The following is a 22,820-nucleotide window of genomic DNA, read 5'->3' as shown; positions in this document are numbered from 1 at the left end:
CACCAGGTCTGGTGGTTGACTGTGTTCCAAGTGCCTGCTTGTGCTGGGCTATTCTATCTGCTGGCAGGCTCCTGGCTGGCACCTGCCACCTTGGTGCAGATGAAATTTAAACATGCTGCTTACATGGAAAAAAAAGCTTTTTTTTCTTCTTCCCCCTTAGACATGCCATATTGTGGCTTTAAAGGAGCTTAAAGGAAACTATCTAGAGACTTCTAAAAATGGGTGTTTATTTTTCAAAGCTTGCTACAAATACCAGTATGCAGGAATATCTGTCAAGGTTGTTTTTCAGGAACATGTCTTCCATACCTGGTGTGAAATGGAAGTTGAAGCGGTGCATGTTTGGTGCTCTTGGATATGGAAACTTTCAGAAAGGGTTAGGTTCATAATCACATCAGCAGTTGTTGCCTCTTTTGTTCACTCTTAATGCAGCTGCTAATGGATTCAGGTTTTTTTGTTGGTTTTTTCTTTTAACAAAACATCAGTTAACGTGAGAATTAATATCTGATAATGGGGAGCAAGAAATCTTTGAATGTTAATGGTATTAAGTGTGCTCTCTCTACCCTTTTATATTTGCATTCTAATAGGATCGGAATCTTTTAATGGCTAAAAAAAAAATCTGTAAAGAGATTGAGTGTGGGTAAACCCTCAGTGATGCACTTTTGGATGAGAAATTTGGGTTGCTGGTATATTTCACTGTCAGTGTAACAACTGTGTTGATTGCAGAATGGAAAAATGCTTTAGTGGGTTATGTCCTGAGATCCCATTTCCTAACCATAGAGTGAACTGCCTGGAGTCTTAAGTTATTGAAAAGTAAACAAAAATGTATTTAAAGTAATTGGATTAAAATTTTTAAATATATTTCTGTATTTATTTAAAAGAATCATTGATTTTCAGTGATTGATCACCACTAAAATGTTGATGTGCAATCAAATGTCTTTACATTAAATTTAACACTTTTTAAAAAGAGGAAAATGCATTATATGCATATTTATGCAATGATACTTAGCATACATTTATTCAGAGTCTTAATTTTTACATTTGGCTTAGGAAATGCTGAGTGACAGTTCTTATTTAGTAGACTATTAATTCCTTCTTCATGGCTTGTGTCAAGCTAGTTTTAGTAATTGAAGTTCAATTAAAGCTGTGGAGAACTGAAATGAATTTTAGTTAAGAAAAAATGGGAAATATTCTGGATGTGTATTGGGAAGAGATTTGAATTTAAAGCTGATATATTGAACAGAAGCAGTTTTTGGGTGATGCATGCTAGGCTATCCAGCTGATAGGGTAGATGAGACCAGGAGGAATTTCCCAGGGTCTTTGAGTAGAGCTCAGCTCTTCCATTCAGTTGTTTTTCAGAGGCTGTAAAGTGAGACTAGTAAGATTCCCTGCTTTACAATGATCAGGTGATTTTTTTTCATTTTAAATGTGCTGCTTCTTGAGTTGAATTGCCTAGATAAACTGAAATTAGAATAGACTATTCATCAAGAATTGTCATCTACTGCTCTTAGTAGCTTGTCATTTTATCTCTTCAGAAAGCTCTAGTTCCATGAGGCTAACTCTGTGCTTTCCCCTCTTGTGAGTTTCCTTCAAATGCTGCACGGGAACATGGTTCTTGTGAGCAGTTCTTTGGAGTGTAGGAATTGACTGTGGAGTCCTCCTATTTGTTTTAGTCTAATTAGCATTGCCTTACAGATGATGCAGCAGCCTACCTGTCTCACGCTGCCAAGTTGTGGTTGAAGTGTAGATCAGAAATTATTAGTATACAGTTAGAATTCTGGTGGAATGGATTGACATGTCCAAAGACTGAGGTCTCAGATGAGTCAAGAGAAGCTGTAGAGTTTCCTGATAGTCTGAAAGCACAGAATGAGAGAGGAGGCAGAAAGAAGCATCCAAGTAATTACTGTGATGACTTTGGATGGAGCTGCTCTCCTTGCCTCCCCTGTGTACTGAAGCCCTGAAGGCCAAGTCCTAAGGAGTCATTAGTAGGCTACTGATGGAGGGAAGGATCCAGCAGACTTGGAAGCACAACTCTGCAAGCTTCATTTTGATTCCAAACTGTGTGCTATTCCCGTGAAACCTAAGCAGCATGTATAGGAAAATGCAAAGAACAAAAAAAAAAAAAAAAAAAAAAAAAAAAAAAAAAAAAAAAAAAAAAAATCTTACCACAAATATGGTCAGAACTTCTGTTTAGAGTATGTATCCCTTGTCACATTTTTTATAATGTCTTTGTGTTTCACTTGCGCTAGCCAAACTTACTTAAAATTAATTCCGAGTTAAAAGACATTTTTTCCTACATTTTATCTGCACAGTGTTCAGTTCTGCTTTGATATATCCCATGTAGTAGATATTTGGCAGATTTTACTTTGTCATGTAATGTCTTTGAAGGGTAGATGAATTTTTTTTTTCTGTTTCTCAGCTTTTCTGAAATCCGTGAGTCTCCATGCAAGGGGTATGTGGGGGATGTACTTCTGAGCATTGACCTGGGGCAGGCTGTCAGAAATGCCATTCTGGTGTGGTGTCAGTGTTGGACCATGAGGCTCCCAGTGAGAACAGCCAAACTGAGCCTGGCCTTTGGGCACCAGGCTGCAGCATCAGCCTGTGTGGTGCCCTGATTTAACTTCTAGATTAAAGTACAACCTGGGAGAGAAAGGATTAGCAAATTTTTTGTCTTAAACATTTCTCTCCAATTTATGTCAAAGTGAATAGTGGCTATGCTGGGGTTTGCCAGCTGTGGCTCTCATTCGTCACTAATGGAGTGTATCATGTTTTGGTTTGGGCTTTTTTTTTTGTCGGTAGGTAGGTATGGTTTTGGATTGGTTTATTTTTGAAAGGCATATGTATCTTTAAATCAGAAGTTAAGGTACTTTCAGGGACCTATGTGAAGACCAGTGTGAAGTTCTACAGTGTGTGTGGGTGAATTACTAATAAAAAGCTATTTAACTTACGTTGGATAGAAACCCCTGAGACTCGATTTCAGCCAACTGTGAAAAAACACTTCTAGTCTCTTGGACAGAAAATAATTTGACTGGGGGATAAGGATTCAAGGCAGAGTTAATATATTTGTTAACTTGTCTGAAATTTTTCTGTGTGGATTTTTTTCCCCCTTGGGTTTTCTAAAGCCTCAGAAGCCTCAAAGAGCAGCGTGCCATTATGAAAGCCAGGCTTACCTGGAGGGGACTGAATGCTCAGTGTGACATTGCCACAGAAGAACAGAAAGCCATTGGAGTGCAAGAAGTGAGTCAGAGGAGCAGGAATGTCATCCTCATAATATGGTATTGGCTTATTTTCCCACACTGGAAGAAAAATGTTAAAAAAATCTTCCATAAAAGTTGACAAAGAACTGAATCAATATTGTTAGCTTTATGTAACAAATTAAATATTCATGTATTTCAGACCCTTTGAATAATGCTGGGTAACAAAGTGATGTGGCAGTGAGGAAGGCAAATGTGTTTCTTCTGTGAATCCTCTCAAGTAGTAGCAGTAAACTGCAGAAACTTGAATTTTTTCTTGCAAAGTCTGGTGAGACCTCAGCATGCATAGGTCACAAAATAGCCATGATCACTTTTCTGGAGGTGCCTAAAATACTGAGTTGGTTGTTTGCCTTTAGTTTTGATGACTCTTTGTGATGTTTAGGATTTTGGAAGATGTAGGAGCAACTGAAAAAATTCAGGAGAATTTTTCTGTTAGTTGAAATTATTTTGCACCTTTCCCATTGTGTTGTTTATTAAGTAGTTTGGCTTGCTTTTGAAAATGGAGCCTGCTATATCATTCACTTTGAGGGTTTTCATATAAAAGTGCTTTGCTTTATGAATATAATTTAATCATTTGTAATGAGGAGTGGAAAATGGATGAACAAGCTTCTCTCTGAAAAATCATGTTTGAAATTTCGAAGTAATGATCTGAATGGTCTGTAGTCATTTATTCCAAAGACATATCACTGTTTTGCAGAATATTCAAACTGCTGCAATCAAAATTAAACTATGCCCTAAGCATGAAGATTATTTTTCCCAAAAAAGAAAGCTTTGGATCACATTAAACCAGTAATTTGGAGAGATAGTACTCTTTTAATTGAATTCTACATCTTGGCTAAATGTATTCTTCAGTGTTTTTTATTATCTAATAAAAATTTTTAGTTTAATTAGGGTAGGTGAGAAACAATGCTCAGTGTATAGCAGTATCCTCAGTACAAGAAAAAAAGTTCCCTTTTCTTTCAATGTTTTTCTTGCAGGGAATAGTCTCCTTCAGAAATGTTAAGATAATTTTAATCATTGCTCAGAGGTTAGACTTGCAGTCCACATTTTTATAGCTAAATGTTACACAAAAGTTGGCATCAAGTAAATGTTCAGCAGTGTACTTAATAGGGTATTGAAATTGAGCCTTAGAAATGTTTGTGTCAAAATCCATCTAATGAGCAATTATAATGTCACTTACAGAAAATACCCTTTGGTTTTTCCTTTTGGATCCTATCCTGTTGTGGAAGGACGTTACTGCTATTGTAATTTTTGAGTATTTTTTTTTCTCATATGTTCTTTTTTAATAGGATGTGTTCATATATGAATACCAAGAATCACTTCAGAGGTACTAGAAGGGTCTTTTTGTTATGTCTCGTCTACTTGCAAACACATTAATGTCCAAGGTGTGCATAACACGTGTACATACATAGTTGCTACTAACTTTGTAAATACCATTTTTTTCAGTTGAATTCTGAATTTTAATGCTCAGAAAACCTTAAAAAGATGTTTAATTTTACTGTGGATCTTGGACACGATATCAACATTTAATTTGTTTACTAAGAAATTAAGAAACTATGCAATTATGCTGTGGGCAGCTAATGTTAGGGTAAAAATGACTGAAATTTATAATATGTAGATCATTCTTTTAAGGAGTATAATGAGCAAGGCAGCAGTAGGATGTCTGTTATGAACTGATTGCTGAAATGAGTAATTCTTATTGAAAGGTTTTTTGTTATTGCCAGGGATGTGACTGAAATGTTAGAACATAGAAATGTTACTTTTAGTTTCATTGTTTTCACAGTAATGGTGCATTAAAGTGTCAAGTCAAAATAATTTTTTCTAGCCCTTCTGTTCTGATAATTCATTTGGGAATATGTATTTGTTTTTGGAACCATTGCGCTGCTTCTCAAGTTTCTAAATATTTCACAATTTTGCCTGTTACTGATCTTTTGAGACTGCATAACTTTATAGGTTTCTACTTTAGTTGCTGTTCATAAACTGGTTTGTCTTTAAGAAAGAAAAAGAAAACACAATTCTTCTGTGAATGACTATGATTGACTTTGTAGTCTTCTATTAATGAGAATGTTGAAACAATTGATGTGAACTAGCCAGTTGCTAAATACATTCTGAGGAATTTGGTGATACTATTGCCTTTCTTTTAAATATCTCTTCTGTCTCCTCATGTTCCTCTGTCTCAAATTTTATACATAAGAGCATCATGATGTTTAGGAGCTTTCTTTAGAGACATGATTGTTAGAGGTCAAGGTCAGCTGACTTCTACTACTGAAGCATATGGGGTCACATGCTTCTGCAAATGAGGTCACTGTGTGAAAGGCAAAAAGTATTCATTTTCTAGTTTTTTCAAAAGGCTATGCATGCTTTATTATAATGCACTAGAAACTGCCTAGGAATACTTGTATTGACAGAATTAATAACAAACTAGGAGAGACTGATAACATTAGTTTATCATTAGGGACAGACCTTTCCTCATCAAGGTGACAACTAGTTTTGTAAGCTTACTTTTGCCTTTCTAGAGCCTGACATATAAACTGTCAGAGACAGGGCAAATAATGCAGTCTCACTGAGCAAGGCATCAGTAGGAATAGGACTCTTGGCAGTTGTAAATACTGAAATGTTTTTCTGCACAGACAGAAACACAGTGTGAGAACTGCATGACGTGTGGCAACATCCCAAGATTTATCAAGCCTGTCTGTACTAATGGAAGTTGTTGTGTGTGCTATGCTGTACAGATGGTTTTACACTTTCTGATGGGTTTTACAATTCAAGCATTTTTTTTGTGCTGCTTTTTTTTTCTACTTCCAAAGTTCCATTGTCCCATCTTGTAATGTCCTCTAAAAAGATCAAAGATCTCTAAACCAAACAAACAATTAATTCATATACTGTCATTGAGTAATTGGGGCTACAGCAAAAACATATTTTTGCAAATGAATGCATATTGTCAATTCAATGAGAGAGAAAGTAAGAGATAGTGACTTGTTAGAATTTGTTCTAGGTTTGTCTCAGGTTTGCATCTAAGAAAGCTAAAAACACACTCAGGACAGTAGTCAAGGGAAGCAATTCCATCTGTTTGGCACTTGTCAGGCCACAGCTGGACTTATATTTAATTTTGGTCTCCTTTGGTGCAAGAAAGACACTGACATAGTTGAAGCCAGCTCAGCACAAGATCACTAGCAAGATCAGGGATTGAACATGAGACTTGGGGAGAAAGTGTAAGTGAACTTCACAGGATGAGAGAGAGTGTAGAGGATACTGCATCCTATCTTCTTGAAAGTCCACAGTGAGAAAATAAAAGGTAATGGACATTTAATGGTCATGAGGGAAATCCTGTTAAGATATGAGAGACCTTTTATTGCACTTCAAGGGTAGTCAAGCACTGAAACAGATCCCCAGAGACTTGTGGAATGTTCATCCTTGGTGATGCACAAAAATTGATTTGGCTTTGAGCAACCAGAATCAACTTTGAGCCAAGTGCCAGTCTGACACTACTTTGAAAGAGTAAACCAAGACTTCCAGAGATCCCTTTCAGCCTAAATTGTTCTGTGGGCCCTCATTAAACTGGAATCTGGATAATACAAGAAGGTTGAAGTGCTCAATGTGAATTGTTTTTTTTAACATCATAAATCCTTGCCTAGAGCATGGAGCACAGTGCAAATTCCTAAAAATTTCAGTTATGTGCTCTGGTCTTAGTTGAAGTGGTAAATGATGTCTCTTCACCACAGTTTACTTTGGTTTAAATTTCTGAAGATTTTCCCATGCCTATATAATCCAAAGGTTATTTGAAGCCAGCTCAGGGCTTGGAAAGCATCTGGAAAGGTGTGAGAAGAGGTGGATGCTGGGCAAGTCTGCTGCATGCCAGGCAAGGTGCCTGCTAAAAGCAGGATTGGGCATCCCTGTGCTGCAGTAGGAACTGGGAGCAGCGTGAGCTCTGCTCATTTGGCTGTTCACCCCTGCCTCAGTTGTCTGTGTGTGGCTTGGAGTAGCCAGGGGTACTGTGGATTTTCTCTCAACAAAGATGTTTGTTCTGTCAGGTGGGGTGTGTGGTGTTGTGTAACTAAGGAGTTTCTAAGGTAAAATTCATGTTATGAAGTTGGTATAATTTATATTATGAGTGAACATTCTTTGCTGCTTACTCACAATATAATAACTAAGATGTCACTTTCATTTCTAAGTGTCAACTTATTTCATGGCAGAGTACAATTTTCCATTTCAATGACTGATTGCCATAAATGCATTTGATAAGCATGGTTCTAGTAAATAATGTAGTCTTTGGTATTCTCTACATTTTTATAGTTCCATTTTAAATGGACTCTCCAAAATAAGCTCATCTTCTGGAAAGTCCATATAGGTGAAAGACCCTGTTTCAAGTTAGGCAGAAAGGAAATAATCAGTCTTATATTCCACAGTCCTTCAGTTTTCTTTTTCTTTTTTTTTCTTTTTTTTTTTTTTTTTTTCACTTGAGTAAAGGAAGAATAAAAGCAAAGGGCATTTGTTATCTAGCAAAACTCAGAAGCTATTTCATATGAAAACATAATGAGTGTGACAGGCTACAAATAGCATTGAACATGAATCTTTTACTGAAGAAAGGAGAAATGTCCTTTGGTATATTTACTTCAATCAACCCTAATAAGGCTTGTTTTATGTGTTTTATGCATCCGCCATCATAATTATAAATCCTTGACATTTTAGCAGTAGCATTTATATCTGCCAGGGAAGCTACCCAAAGTCAACCCTCAAGGAATGTCTGTATTGTACTATGGATCTCCATAACAGCTCTCAAGTAGTTACTAAGTGGCTTAAAAAATTACATCTCAGTCATGCTTGAAGGGCTCATCAAACTTTTCCACAAATACCAGCGTTAAGTACCCAATCAGCTGCATTGTTTGAAGTACAGTCACGTGTGCCCACGGAGGAATAGGTTGGACAGGAAGAAGAATTATATAAGGGCTTATCAATCAGGTAATGGTTTTTTTCATGACCTTTCAAAAACTCCTCTTTTTCTTGAAATAGCTGGATCTTGAGCTGGGCCTGGCAGCCACTAGGCATGCTGCTTCTTTTCCTATTTAATATTTTTGTGTTTTTGGAATCTTTTCAGAGCAGAGGCTACCAATGTTTGTATGTGTGTAGTAGGATTCTGTTCTTGGCTGCTTTTGGACAGTACCTAAAAAATCTGAGTAACAAGGATAGGAAGAGTGTCAGGTGGTCTTTGGGAAGGCACTTTGGTGTATGTCGTTTTGGCATGTAGGTAAACAAGATGAGCTAATCACCATAGCTTTCATGTAATATATCTGTAATTTGTTTTCATATATGTAGGTGTGAAGGAAGGCTTGCCATATGGTGTGTATATTGGTATTTTTCCTTGACAGCCTTTATTTTAAGTTTAAGGAATTCCAAGGCATACTATTATGCAAGAATACAATTTCCAACACTCAACCAGTATATACTTGAAAGAAGAATACCTTGAAAAAATATTGAAGAAAGGTTGTAGAGCTCCAGGAAAGTTTTAAATTGAAAAATTAAATAATGCTTTCATACATTTTGAGGTAGCCTAATTACCTTAGTTCTGTGTTGTACTATTACCAGGCTTTCATCTTTTAACCATTTGAACAAGATTCTTTCATAAGTAATATATAAAATCTGATTTTACATTAATTGGTTTGTGGAGTTCTGAAGCAGCTTTCACACTGTCTTTGTGAATACTTTTTTCTTTCTTTGGTTCAACATACGGTGCACTTTACTCTGTCTTCTTGCCTTGATGTCAAGTCTTCTTGTCCCCCCAAGAGCATAAGTTAAACTCATTAAAGTTCTCGTTTTTAAAATAATTTGTTATTTTGCATATTGCTGTCTTCTGGTATCAGTGTGTCACGTAGAGACCCCGTGTATCTTTGTATCTCTTTGTTCTGTATATGTAGGCATGAATGCAAGGTTAGATCCCAAATTGAGGGACCAGAGAACAAGGTATTGTGGTCCTGTGGTGAACATCAGTTTCTGCTGTAGCTTAAGGAGGAAGTGATGGTTTAATCCCATGAAGCTCAATGAAATAATCACTGTGATTTTCATTCACTCCTCTTGACAGCTCTTTGCTACAATTCAGGTACTTTCTGTGGAAAGTCTTTTGCTAATGAACCCAAAAAAGGTTTTTCAGCCACATTATTTTATGAGCAATTGAGAACCACTTACAGTAGGCACTGGCCATCAAAAGTAATGATACTGTTTAAAAAAGTCCTTTTTTCCTAAATGGGAATTTGAAATCATGGACAGAGAAGAGTAGCTGAATAGGAAACAAACATGTCTGGAATAAATCCACAATTTTACTGCCTCTGGTTGTCCCTGAGAAAAGAATCTAGATAAAGTGAATGTGGAAAAAGAAATTTCAGAGGAAAAATTTCCATCCAACTTGAATGAAAAATTTAATTGAAGTTGAGCATTTAATTGCTTTTTGTGTTTTTGAGTATGTAATTTCAGCTGTTGAAAATTGTGTCTTTTCAATCATGTCCCAATGCTAGCCTGTGACTGAGAACTTCTCTTAGTGATTTTATCCTGACAGTAATTGAAAGCTGATTAATTTAATTGCAAACAAGCTTGTATTTTGCCATTTCTTCCTTAGAACTTCATGTAAACGCCTGGTGTTTGGGGTCAGAAGGGAAGTAGTGGTGTCTATTTTCCAATTCATTGCAGAAAAGCTAGTAAAATATACAGGTTTTAACCTTATTAACAATAATCTAGTTGTCAAAAGTGTAGTTTGAAGTGAAATAATTATGAAACCTTTTATTTAAAATAGTGTATAGGGCAGTGTAAAGTCAGCTGTTTCTAATTTAACAAACAAGTGCCTTAAATCTGCTGCTATTTGTTCAAAGGTTAGAATGTTTTTCTTTAGAATTCTGAAACTCCATGGAGTTATGTTTAATGAAGCTTAATTAGCGAGGACCGAAACAAAACTGTTGCAGAATGAGTTTGGAATGATTCTTTTGCTGCCTCGTGTGCGTGTGGTGTCTCTGCCAGAGCCCAGCGAGGCGCGGCTGCAGCGTGCGCCCTTCGCTGCATCTTCATCCATGGAGTCTGTTTGGGAAAGGAGTCGCATCATCAGTCACAAAATCTCGTTGTACTTTTCTGCAAGCTCTGCAATTGAAATATCAGTGAAGTGTTGGAAGAGCTGTGCCACAGGGCAGCATACAGAGTGAAAGTTTGGCTGCATCACAGTGCGTTGTAATAAGATACCACCAAAAATGCTAATAAAAAAATGTTCGAAGAAATGTTTGTTAATGCTGCCTTGTGTTGAGATTGTCAGTATTGGTAGAGAGTATTTAATAATCAAAAATGATGGATAAATACTAAATTTTGATAATTTATTGATTTTTCTATGTAACTGGTAGGACGTTAATAAATATTGCAATAACAATAATATTATTTCACCTATACAGAAATACGTACGTATCTTTCACAATAAATATTCATATTCTTTAAATAACCTTTATAACAGAGATGCCTGATACAGCAAGTGTACAAAATTCTACAAATTGCTCAATTTACAAATGTCTACAGTAATATTTTGATGCGTTAAGAAAACCCCAATCAGCTGACCTACTGAATTCTCAATATTTTGCAAATATTGAACTGGTAAAGAATAAACTAGTGTTGCAAGCAGTGGTGTTCTTTTATTGACGTGTTTGTGGGGATTTCTTAATGCATCCTGAAATTCTTTTCAAGATTTTGGCAGTCTGTTCCAATCAGAGAATTTTCCATACTGGAAATGAGAAGTCATTTATGAGAATTATTTTTGAGTAGTTAATTTACATAACCTTAATTGTCTTAATTCCCTTTGAAAGACTGAAGCAGATATTTGTAATGCTTTGATTGAGTAGCAGTGTATTTATCTTAGAATTGCTGCTGGTAAGACGCTGCTGCAACTGTGGTTCTGAGGAGTTCTCTCCAAAATAAACATTTTAGAAAACAAATGGCTGTTCATTTCACTGGGAAGGAAAAACATCACATCTTTGCTACCTCCACAGGCTGTACTGTAGCATCTCCTTTCCACACTCTGTAAAAAGGGGAGGTTAGATCATGTTACTTAATTACTGGTGTGTTCCATACTGTAAAGAAATAAATTTTCCTTGTTTTTTTTTTTTCTAATCTGTCAAAATAGTGCCTGGGTGTAGACTGAGGAACTGTGGGTTTCTCCCAGAAGTCACTTACAGAATGTCAGCAGTAAGAGGCTTCCTATTTTCAGGCAGGTATTGGGCCTGTGTGGTCTGGCTCAGGTGGAATCTCCTTCCAGCTGTTTGCCAGGCTGTGCTGCAGGTGTTCTTGAGCAGCCTGTGTGCTCAGGCTCGGAGAGTGGGAATAGTGTGGCTGTGGGTACAGCTGGGAAGGGGCATAGCACTCTCCTCCACTGGGAGGAGAGGAGCCAGCATGTCTGTGTGCTGAACCCTCCTGTGAAGGGTTGGGTGCCCTTGGTGACATGAGGATATTGTCATTGCAATTGAAACTTTATTTTAGCCTGGTCCCTGCACAGGTGGGGTGGGCACCACTGGCAGCCTTGGCCTCAGGCAGGAACTCCCTCATGGGCAGTGCCCACCCACCCGTGTCCCTGCACTGGGGGTCCCTTCAAAGGAGCTGTGGGGCCGTGGTCACTCCCCCTGTGCCCATGGTGAGGAGCAGGAGCAGCCTTGCTGGGCGTGCAGGGAATTGCTGTGCTGTGGCCATGGTGTGCTCAGCTCTCGGGGCTGGCAGCCAGGTGAGAGCCACCACACCTCAGTGTTGGGAGTCTGTGACCTGACTTGCCTGTTAAAATAGTCTTGTATTATCAATTCTGCACACTGATCCAGTTGAACTTTAGGGGACTGAGGAAAGGTGTGGTGCTTAGAAGTCACAGGATGTGGTAGTACATGGCTGCTACCCTGGTCTCTGCCTGTGACCAGTAGAAAACACTTGCAGAAAGCACATAGAAGTAGAGTAGTTATAGCATCATTTTGTCCTGCTTTGCCCTTCTGGTTTATGTTACTACATGTTTTGGAGGTTTCTCAGATTGAGGTAGTGCTTGTACCTATATATTTAACCGTTCTTCCTGGTGTTTTCCCATACCTTTGTCTATTTTTTTTTCTTATCCAATTCCTACTTTTCACCTCCACAACATTCTGGGGCAGTAAGCTTAGAATATTCCCAAGTAATATAGCATTTAGTATTATTTCTATGGTGTGAAACCAAGGGGAAATTCAGCTTGGTCTAGTTGAGGAATTCAGTTGTTCCCATCAAATCACAACTGAGTCGCATTTATTCCATTCTACCTTGTGGATGCTCAAATGAACTTTGTATCCTGCTATTACCTAAAGTGCTTTCAGTGCTACAGTCCTACACAATCTCCAATTTCCTCTTCATTAGTAACAGCCTCTTTCACAGAAATTAAATTTCCACAGTGAAAGTGAGACTGAGAAGGCAAACCTTTTGGTGTACAATGCTGGTGGAACTTACTGAATCAGGATGAGCTGCCATAATAGCAGGAATATGAATAGTTGTTTTAGAAATAAATGAAAGATGGAATAAGATGGGCGTTTTGATTTGTTTCTTCTTGGTCCTGTAGAAAATTGCTGTTATCTGTTAGTATCTAAATTTCAGTCAGCCTTTTTGGGACAAATTGTGGGACATAACAAATGCAGTGATAACGCTTGGGTACTTTGCATGTTTTGCAGAAGTAAATCGCAAAGAGAGTTGTCCTTGTTACTGGAGTGAGTATTTTCTATATGCTTTGGACTAGTAAAAAGCAATTCGTATGTTGTAAAAACTTAGTTGTATGGCCACGGAAAAGAAACAGGATCCACGTGAAAAAAGAGAGCAAGTTTTCTACCTAATTATTTAAAGGGTTATGTGTATCTCTGAAATGTGCCTTGGTAAATATGAGCTGGCACATTTCTAGCAACCAAATTATAAATGAGTGGAAGACCTGAAAATGTCAGTTTCTTCCTTTTAGAAGCACTTCAGGATTTTTCTTTCCTTTTCCTTCATGCATTCGTTTCTTCCCTTGGGCAAATGAGTTTGTTTAAACGTTTGTTTCAGTATACTGTTTTTCATAGGATATAATTGTTGACACTTCTTGGAAGTGTCAGAACAGATTTGATATACTCATATTTTTGTAAGAGAGAGCGTATGCATACCTTAAAATAACACAGAGAGAGATAAAAAGTAGTAAATCAATCCTTTAGACTTGTTTCTGTGTATGCCTTGACATCGCCTAACCAGTTGTGTGTGTTGTGGTATTTTTCATGATTAGCTGGGAAAACAATGGGATAATCTCAAGGAGTTCAGAAAAAGTAAAATCAATGAGCACCTTAGGCAAAGTGTTTGCCAATTAAATGGCACAAGAACTATGTCATGTCAGGTGCTGGGGTGGGGAAAACACTTGAACTGCTGTTTTTACCTCCTCTGCTTTTGGAGAGGATTCTGGAGTGCCAAGCATCCCGGAGCTGAGAGCATCATGTCTTCTATTTTGTTTTAATCATATTTTGGTTTATTTTTCCAGAGCTGTAGCATGCTTTACTGTTTTCCTGGAACTTTAATACAATTTTCACCCAGCCACATGTGTGTGAGTCACTCCATAAGGCTGCATAGCCACTGTCTGGTCGTGTTTATTAATAGAGACCAAAAGGATGATCTGTGAAAGGCTGGGTTAACAGAGGCAAAAAATTATTCTGATGTTTTTTTATGATTTTCATGGCCTCATTGGTATGACCTTGAGTAGCAGACCTCAGAGCCTTCCCGTGTGCCTGGAGTGGTGTAAGAGCCATTGACTGAGTGACAGTTTTCGGAAACGTGTACCTGGTCCAGGATTGCAGGGCAGGACGGGAGGAAGGGACAGATATGTGATGGGTAGAGAAGTGCTGGGTTTGTGTGTGCTGAGCTGGACCAAGAAACTTTCATCCTCACAGAGACACGGGTTGGACAGCATGAGAGAGACCTCATGCTCTGTCATTGTCCTGGATGTATCTTGACCTTGGAATGTAGTTATTATGTTCTTACAAATAAAATGTTCATCTGCTCACTCAGTGCGGCTTCTGTGGTTGTGTTACCTTTGTGCAGCTTGTCAGTCCTTAGTATTAAATTTTTTTAGACTTAATAACACCCTCTACCCCCAAGAATTAAATGCTGTTTTTAAACATGCTTATCTCTGTTTGGAAATAATGTAAAATGTTCACTAATGATAGCATGCAAACTCTGAGAAATGCGTGTCAGCACAGGGCAGTGTTGAAGCATATACTTAAGTCATATTGAAGTCAACGTATCTAAACACAAATGTCTGTGCTTTCTGGAATCTGTATGTTTGTTGTTAGCTGTTCTGCAATAAGATCATTATTTTTGTACTTTAACAGAAGTATAAGGTTGTTTTGGTTTTTTTTCCAAAGAGTGAAGTTTGGAAATACTTTAAATATACAAACTACGTTATCTTTTGTTTTGATAGCTGATTGCCGTTTATGACGAACAAGACCCTCCCCATAAGACTGATGGCACCAATGGGAATTTGACAGACAGAAATAGCCCAGACTCCTTTGAGACGGAGGTAGCAACTCAGCTGGCTGCCTTTCAGCCCATTGGTGAGATTGAAGTGACTCCTTCTGCCTTAAAACTGGGTATGTATAATGGTTTTTTTCTTTCATTTTATTTTTTGTGTGTGTGTGTGTAATCTGATTTTATATATTTAAAGATTGTTTTGGGTTTTTTTTAGCATCCCACTGTTTGCCTTGCAGCTCAATGAGGGGCCTTGAGGGGAAGCCATATGGGGAGTGTCTGAGGGTCACTTGGTCTGTTCTTCCTGGAAAAGGGGAGGCTGAGGGGGACCTCATTGCGGTCTAAAGCTTTCCTGTGAGGGGAATGGAGGGCCAGGCACTGATGTCTCTGGTGATCAGTGACAGTACCCAAGGGAGCAGCATCAAGCTGGGAGACGGAGGGGGGTTTAAGTTGGATATTAGAAAAAGGTTCTTCACTTACAGGGTGATTGGAAACTTGTATGGCTTCCCCAGTACCAAGCCTGACAGAGTTCAAGGAGCATTTGGACAACTCGCATAGTGTGACTCTTGGGGCTGTCCTGTGCTGGGCCAGGAGTTGCTGACAATCCATCATACAAGATGAAATCTTTGATTAGTGTTTTCAAATACCACAGTAATTGAAAAAAAACACAGCTTGTTTTTTTTTTTTTTTTTTTGAGGAACCTGTGTTCAATGAGTGTAAAACTGCTGTATCCAAGTACTTTTACCAGTAATCTGAGGTAGTGCCCTGTTCTGGGTGTGGGAGGTGGGAAGAGGGATATGCTGGTTGCAAACAGTTCAGCTCTTTGCATTTGAAGAAGTTGCACAACTGGGCCTTTTTGCCTTTCTGACTTTCAAGTGAGCAAACTGTGATTAGGCAAGGCTGCTGCTTAATTCCTTCTTACATCAGAGGGTACTGCATGAACTGCTGCAACTGTGGTGCCTTGTGCTGGTTAAGTGTGCCTGGATGGCCAGGAATTCAGACTGATTTCCAGTTATCAACAGCTGGAGTCTTGTATGTTACACACAAAGCAGTTTGAAAAACTTCCTTGGATTGAGAGTAGGGTGAGCTGTCACCTAAGTACTGGATAAGAAGCTTTCAAAACCAGATTGAAGATGAGTGCTGTGACTGTCTGCCTGTAAAGCAAATAAATAATGCTTAGGGGAGCCTGTTCTGCATCCTGCTGGTGCCCGCTGCCCAGCTCAGCCCGTGTTCCTGAGTGCTGCTGGCAGTCTCCAAATGCTGGGCAGTAAAATCCGAGTGTACCTGGGGGGAGGGTAGCAGTACCATCTCTAGTTATGCTGCTCTCATGGGCAAATCTGATTACAAACTGAGAAATGGAATGCTCACTTGTCTATTTTAATTACATTTTTAAAGGAAAAGGCTAATTGATAAAAGCAGTGAGCTAAAATAAAATTTCAATTAAAGCTTGCTGGATGAAGCTATGTAACTTAATTTCTAACAGAAGTCTGTGCTAATTTTTGTGCCTGCTGTAGAAAATTCTAGAATTCAAGGTCCATGAGAATTTTTCGAGTCAAGTTTGTGTTTGGTAAGCATGAGATATGGAATAGCTTGTAACTCAAGGTTCAGTGGTTGAATGTTTTGCCACTTTATTTATGTGTATGTTAAAAATTGTTCTTTTACATTGTGCTGTTACCACATTTTAGCATGTTTCAGAAAGTTGAGATTGTTCTCCAAATACCTTTGAGCACTATGTAAAAAAAAAAAAAAAGTGTTTTGTCTTGCATATAGTTGTTACCTAAGTTAAGGGTTAGAGAGAATTTTGTGTAAACAGAATTTTGTGTAAAGCAGTTAAGTGCTCAAGCTCTTGAGCTTATCAGTAAGCTACGACATAGTTAATTTCCTTGTATTTATGAAATCCTACTGTAGAGCATAAAGGAGATGAAATATAATGTGGAAAGAGCCGTCAGGATTCAATTTTGTTTTCCGTGCAGTGCTAACATATGAAGTTAAAACAGTGCTTGCTTCTTAAAAGAAGAGATCATAAATGTAGTAGGTTTGTATCATCACTTCTGTTTCAGGTGGGTTTATTTTACAGGATAAGCAAAAGATTCTCTACCTGTTAGTCCTGTAACTTGGTTTGTACTCTGAAATGTAATTGTTTTACATCATAATTTTACATCATAATTTACAATTCTTTGGACTTAATTTTTGTCTTTGTCTTTTGTATACAAGTCCCCGGTCCTTAAATTATGTTGCTATTTCCATTAGAGGCAAATTGAAAAGTAAATGAAGAAATAGAAGGACAATTTGGTTGCATCAATATCATTGATGCATGAACCACAGTAGTCTGGCTTCCTGGCTAATTATTGAATTGACTCTCACTTGCTAGCAGAAAAAAATAATATTAATTTATAAAGCTGTTCTTATTGTGGGAGCAGGGATGTGATTGAATATGTATGTAGGAAAAAAGTGTTACTTTCCATGGTACAGCTGTGTTTCAAGAGCTGTGATGTACTTACCTTTCTGAGTATTTTGTCCAGAATGCTTTTAGGAGGGAAATGTAGGGAATTCATTGTATTATGAATTGTCAGATTGTGGAACAATTGTGCCTGTTAGTTTCTGTTGGGTGTTTTATATTTTGCGAAATCAGATCCATGGTTTTATGTAGAAACAATGTCTGGCTAATGATCTGCTTGTGAAATACTTAGTGCTTGGTGCTTAATAAGCACATGAAACTAAGCACTGCTCTTGTCAGGCATGAGAGAATTGCCACTGGCTTAGAACAGACACACTGCCTTAAAACATTTCTGCCTTTTATAAATTGTATATGTGACCTAGTTAGGTTAACTGTATATTATACCAAATCTTAAAGCCCTTCCTGTTTAGATAGAGATAGTAATAATTTTATTTTTACTTGATGGTATTTTTATTGCTACTTCTTTGAGGTGGTTTTTCTGTTTGTTATTCTGGAATACTGATCAGCTTGACTGTCTAAAACCATAGATTTTTCCATGGTGTAGTTGGTTACCCTTTATTTTTCCCTTTATCATCTGTAATTCTGAAAGTGAGCCAGAATAAAAACAATCTTATATTTGACTTAAGAGCTAAAATAACCTTATATTTTACATTGTTTTCATATATTGGCAAAATTTTAGAGCAAAAAGCCAAGTTTAATTTACTTGATATCAAATTACTTTCCTAGTGTATACATCTCCTTAAAACGGTTCAGGAAATTATTCAGCTATTTGTTTTCTTTTCCCTGAAATAAACACTGCTCTGCTTTTAAAGATGGCTCTGTTCCCAAGCAGGTGAAATTGTGGGTTCTTAAATATAAGAAAAATGCATGAAGACTTCAAGTGTTCGTGGGCATGGTGTCCTCTGTGTCCATAACATGAGGTGAGGTGCAAACAGATGTGCCTTCCTCCCTGCCCCACATCACTGGATTATCAGGTGCTGTTGCTGACAGCATCTTTTAATAGTGAAAAAGCAAAAATCTCAACTTCACAGAATCTGTGCTTGGATAAAGAAAACATTCCATGCTACAATACAAATGATACAAAGCACCTGCTAAGGTATGTAAAAAAATTTAGAGAAGCACACAGCTGTTAAATGTGTTCAGGCAGCTGTTTCAAACAGGGTAGAAATTGATCTACTGATTTTGTTATTTCTGTGGATACGAGAGCATTGAGACAGTTGCTAAGATGGCAGCAGAGCTTGTCTTTTATTACTGTTTCTTGTGACCAGAATTTCCCAGAGTACAATAGTGATGTGGCCATGACAACAGCTTTCAAAGAATGATACAGGCAACTAATGGTGAAATAGCTGATGTAAGTTTGAAAAATGTATTGGAGGTAAATTTCAGCATCTCTAACCTCAAATACCATTGCAAATTCTGTACTGCCTTTTCTTTTTGTACCATGTTTCCTAATTATGAAACTGTGTACAGACAAAACCCTGCAGTGAGCAGTGAAATCACAGTGTGTTGAATACTGTGTAGCTGTATGGCTCCAGCCCACAGTGAGTGTAAGGTAAGACACATGCCAGCGAAAGAGATTATGGTCCTCATAAACCATCTTGTAATTTTCTGTGCACCTGTAAGCGTGCCAGAAGTGCTCCTGTTTTCCTTTTGCACCTCATAGTTTACTGTTGTTTTCTAGTGGTTTTCCCCACATGGTAGGTCGTGGAACAGGAAGAGGGGAGTTATTTTCATTATGTCAATTTGTTTTTTCCTTTTCAGTCCATATGGGCAGGAAGGAGAGAGCACTAATTTATTTATGGAGGATCCGTTTTATGGACAAGTCACTCTGAGCTGGAAATGCCTTCATGACTGGCTTAGTGTTTTGTTTGCTTCATTTGGTAAATGATGGTCAAGTAACCACATAATTAGTTGCTGCTTTTGTCTTGTCCATCTCTTTGGTGTTAAGTAGTCAGGATTTTGCCTGGAGGAAGGCAGGCAGTATCCCAAGACTCTTGTTGCTTTTGAAAACTGAGGTATAGAAAAGCAAGGTCTAAACTAGGCATCTCCATGTTTGGTTTTTCTTCTGGTCTGTTGTTTTATTTATTCCTTTTCCCTTTATTTGGGAATTTATTTGAAGAATTATGAAGCTGTTTTCTGAGTACAGTCTGAAAGCAGAGACAGATTACTTTGTTGGCTATTACAATAAAATTATGCTCTTAATCAATTGATACCTTTGCTGGTGTGAACTAGTAACTTTATTTAAAGTTTAGATAAATAGTTCCTTGTAAAAGTTATTTATAGAAGGTTAAAAAATACTCTTGTAAACTACCGAAGTTAACTCCCCCCTTTGCAGACTTTCACTATTGAATAGAGCAGTGTATTGGTTTTCCCATTGAAAGGTCTTTTTTCAGCATTTCAAATTTTGCATGACTTTGTTTTATGGCAGATCTCTGAGATTTTCTCCTTTTATATCTACATGTCTGCACATCTGATCACTGTTTTAGGCAAGTGGAAGACAGGTGCAATTAATGGTTGGAATGATTACAGTCTCATAAAATAAGCTCATGAGTGCTAATGGTAGTTGGAGTTAAAGCTGCATGCAGTTGTGCTTTTGAGCAGTCAGTTCTTTTGGTCCTGGACATTTAATGTAGTTTCTTCTCAGTGAACATTTTTTCCCTGAAAACAGAGATTTCTGGGAATTCTTCAACCCTCAGAAGGGCTAGTTAATACAGGATAAGAGTAGTAGCCTAGAAGGTTTTAATTTTCCATTTTTGTTGCAGTTGGTGGTGTTCTGGCCATGTTTTTCTGACATTTGGGAAAGGTTACTTTGCACTCTTACGGAATTGCCTTGAAGGTGCTTCAGACAGAGAATATGCTCAATTAGCTTAATGTATTCCTGTGGTTTGGGGGTTTCTCTAGTTTAAATTGTGCTTCATGGGATTGTTTAAAGCACTTATTTTGATTTGCCCTATGTCTTTGGGTTGCTAAGTCAGTCAGCAGAGGTGCTTTCGTTGGCAGTGTCTTAGTTTGAAGTGTAAGGGAATTGAAGGGAAGGTTTCTTCCAGGAGTGTTTGGAAGTTTCTGTCCTGATAGGCCTGACAGGGATTAAATTGTTAGCTCCAGGCTACGGATGTTGACAATTTCTGTGTAACTTCAGAGCTCAGAAAGAATTTTTTTTCTTTCTCATCCTCTTTGAAGTAGAAGTATTGTAAGTAGGCTTGGGGGCATTTTAAACAACATATATTTGATTAGTCCTCTTTCAAGTTGGAGTTGAGATACTACAGATATGCAGACTGTGTTTTTAAATACAGAGAAAACCACATTATGTATTTTTAAAATTTGTGAAAACATACAATGTGAAACTATTAATCTGATAAACTAAATGTTACTAATGCCTTATATGCAGCATACAAGAGTAAGTAGGAAGGACACTTCTTGCATAAAAGCCATCCTTCTTTTCCTAGTCTTGCAACATCAGTTTATTGGCTGAGCATTCTGATGTTTTTCAGTACATGGAGTGTACCTGCCTTCAAGTAACAATTGTCTCCTGTAAGATTCTGGAAAAACTAACATTTTGAAATTGGTACATTTCAAAAGAAATGTATTATAGAGGAGCATTCTGTTTTCTATGGTGTGAGGGAATACTGCTGATTTCCTTAAGGAAATATGGCTGTATTCTCTTTCACTGCACAGGAGGGCTCCTCTCATAGTAATGATATCAAGTGTTGTTCTCTGCTATTTGCCATAGGCATTGTGAGGATGACACTGTACTTGATAGATTTTTCTCCTCTGTGGCATCCAGTGTAATCTGCTTTAAAAGAATTGTGATGATCAAGTCCACTTGCATTTCTAAAACAAATGGTTTCTGTTCTCAGGCAAGCTAAAGGTTTGAAGATAACTTTTCATTTCAGTCAGAGGGAAAGGCTGGTATATTTTGACCTCATGACTTAAGCTTGGTCTTATTTCGTTGTCCTTGATTCATGGAAATGAGTTTTGCTTTATCTTTGTATTGCAGCAAAGGAATACAGTAATGGTTTCTGTAAAGTTGTGTATAAAATTTCCGTGTGTTTTCTGTTTTTGAACTGCTTGTTTACAAACCAAGCCAGTCCTTCCTTCCTTTCACTGTACCCAGGAATTTAGTGCTAGGGTAGGTAATAAATTTATGTGCATAGTTTGTTACCAAAGTATCTCTTCTCTTTTTAATAGCCCTTGTGTCTCTGATTTCCCCAAAGATTGTTCCTCATCAATTATTCTGCCTGTCTCTATTCCCTTTGCACTTGGTTTAATATGCCTTACTTTTGGAGTAAGGGAGGTATCTTCATGAAAATATGTTAACTAGAGAGAAAAATATTTTTCCGTCACAAGTTAGACAGTTTTCTGCAGTAGCTCTCTATCTGGGATGTTGATTTCCAACCTTTTATTGCCTCAGGGAAGGTTTTTGGGAAAGGTAATGAATGGGACTTAAAATGATGGAACAAATTCCGTTATAAAAGTCAACGGTGCTTTTTGACACGCACTGTTTGGTGTCAGTGCTTTTACTCAGATTTTGTCTCTTTTACAGATTTTATGATGTTGCTGGTTTTGTTGGTATTTTTATATTATGATGCATAACTGCTTTTAGAGGTAGTATCTTTTAAGAAGACCAAACCCACTTAGCTATGTATTTGCAGCTGAATATTTTGAGAGGATGTAGTGTGATATCATACTTCAAAACCATGTTGCAGGCTCTGTCAGTACCCTCTAGTGTTGAGCAAGACAGGAGAGCATGTCTGTTTATAATTCTGTACAGTACTTGTGGTGTATTAGCTCAGAGGCTGTATGGCAAAATGTGTATTTCAAGTGGAAAATGAGCCTGCTAAGCCTGGCTGATTGATAGTTTGATACTGTTCAAGTTAAAACAATTGGGACTTCAGCTAAAGGTCTCAAGGTACTAGATCAATAAGAAGTTATTATTCAATTTCCTCGCCATGTAAAAACTGCAGTATCAAACACAACTATTGTTCGATAAGTTGCAAACCAAAACAACCCTATGCTGATTGTCTCATGAAGCGTTCAACTTAACTATAAAATTTGATATAACACACCAAAATTGATGAGTCATAATACGATTAGACAAATTCATAGGACACGGCTCATCAGTATCTTCGAATAATGGTTGCCTAGATGCCTCACAGATTTGGAAATATTTCAAGGGTTATTTTTTGCTAGCTGGTAGGCTACAACACTCTTAGGCTTTCTCCCCGAGTCTTTGCTACCACTGTTAGTTTAAGGATACTGGGTGAGGTAGACCCAGTATAGCTCCTCCTATGTTCTTATTCCTTCCACCCCACAGAAAGGTTCAAGAGTTTCACTATTTTATCTTTGAAAATTATCAGAAACAAGATTGAAATTTAAGACTAAAACTAGTTTACCATGACCAGATGAGAAAATAATATCTGCAAGAGTAAGACATCTCTATTTATGGAAACATCGAAACAGAAAAGACTCTTAATATAAATTAGATACGTAAAACACTGGTCATATTTAATTATTACAGAAATGCGTACTAATCCTGTAATTTGTGATCATCCTTTAAAATCCAATTAAAATACTAAAAAAATTACTTTGCAACTCTACTACTTGCAATAAAATGC

At 37.6% G+C, this 22,820-nt stretch overlaps 1 protein-coding gene across 4 annotated transcripts in view; it reads left to right on the top strand.

The window, feature by feature from the left end:
• The window catches only part of PARD3B (par-3 family cell polarity regulator beta), a 385,570-nt gene that overhangs the window by 101,538 nt on the left and 261,212 nt on the right, over positions 1–22,820 (top strand). For all 4 annotated transcript variants that reach the window (XM_079311454.1, XM_079311453.1, XM_079311452.1 and 1 more), the window contains exon 3: positions 14,701–14,869. In XM_079311454.1, coding sequence (XP_079167580.1) covers positions 14,701–14,869 — 169 coding nt within the window. The remainder of the gene's footprint in view (positions 1–14,700; positions 14,870–22,820) is intronic.

This window comes from Erithacus rubecula (genome assembly GCF_903797595.1).
Source record: "Erithacus rubecula genome assembly, chromosome: 8".
NCBI lineage: Eukaryota > Metazoa > Chordata > Aves > Passeriformes > Muscicapidae > Erithacus > Erithacus rubecula.
Note: the sequence above shows the minus strand (reverse complement) of the source record. Positions and strands in the feature narration are given on the sequence as shown.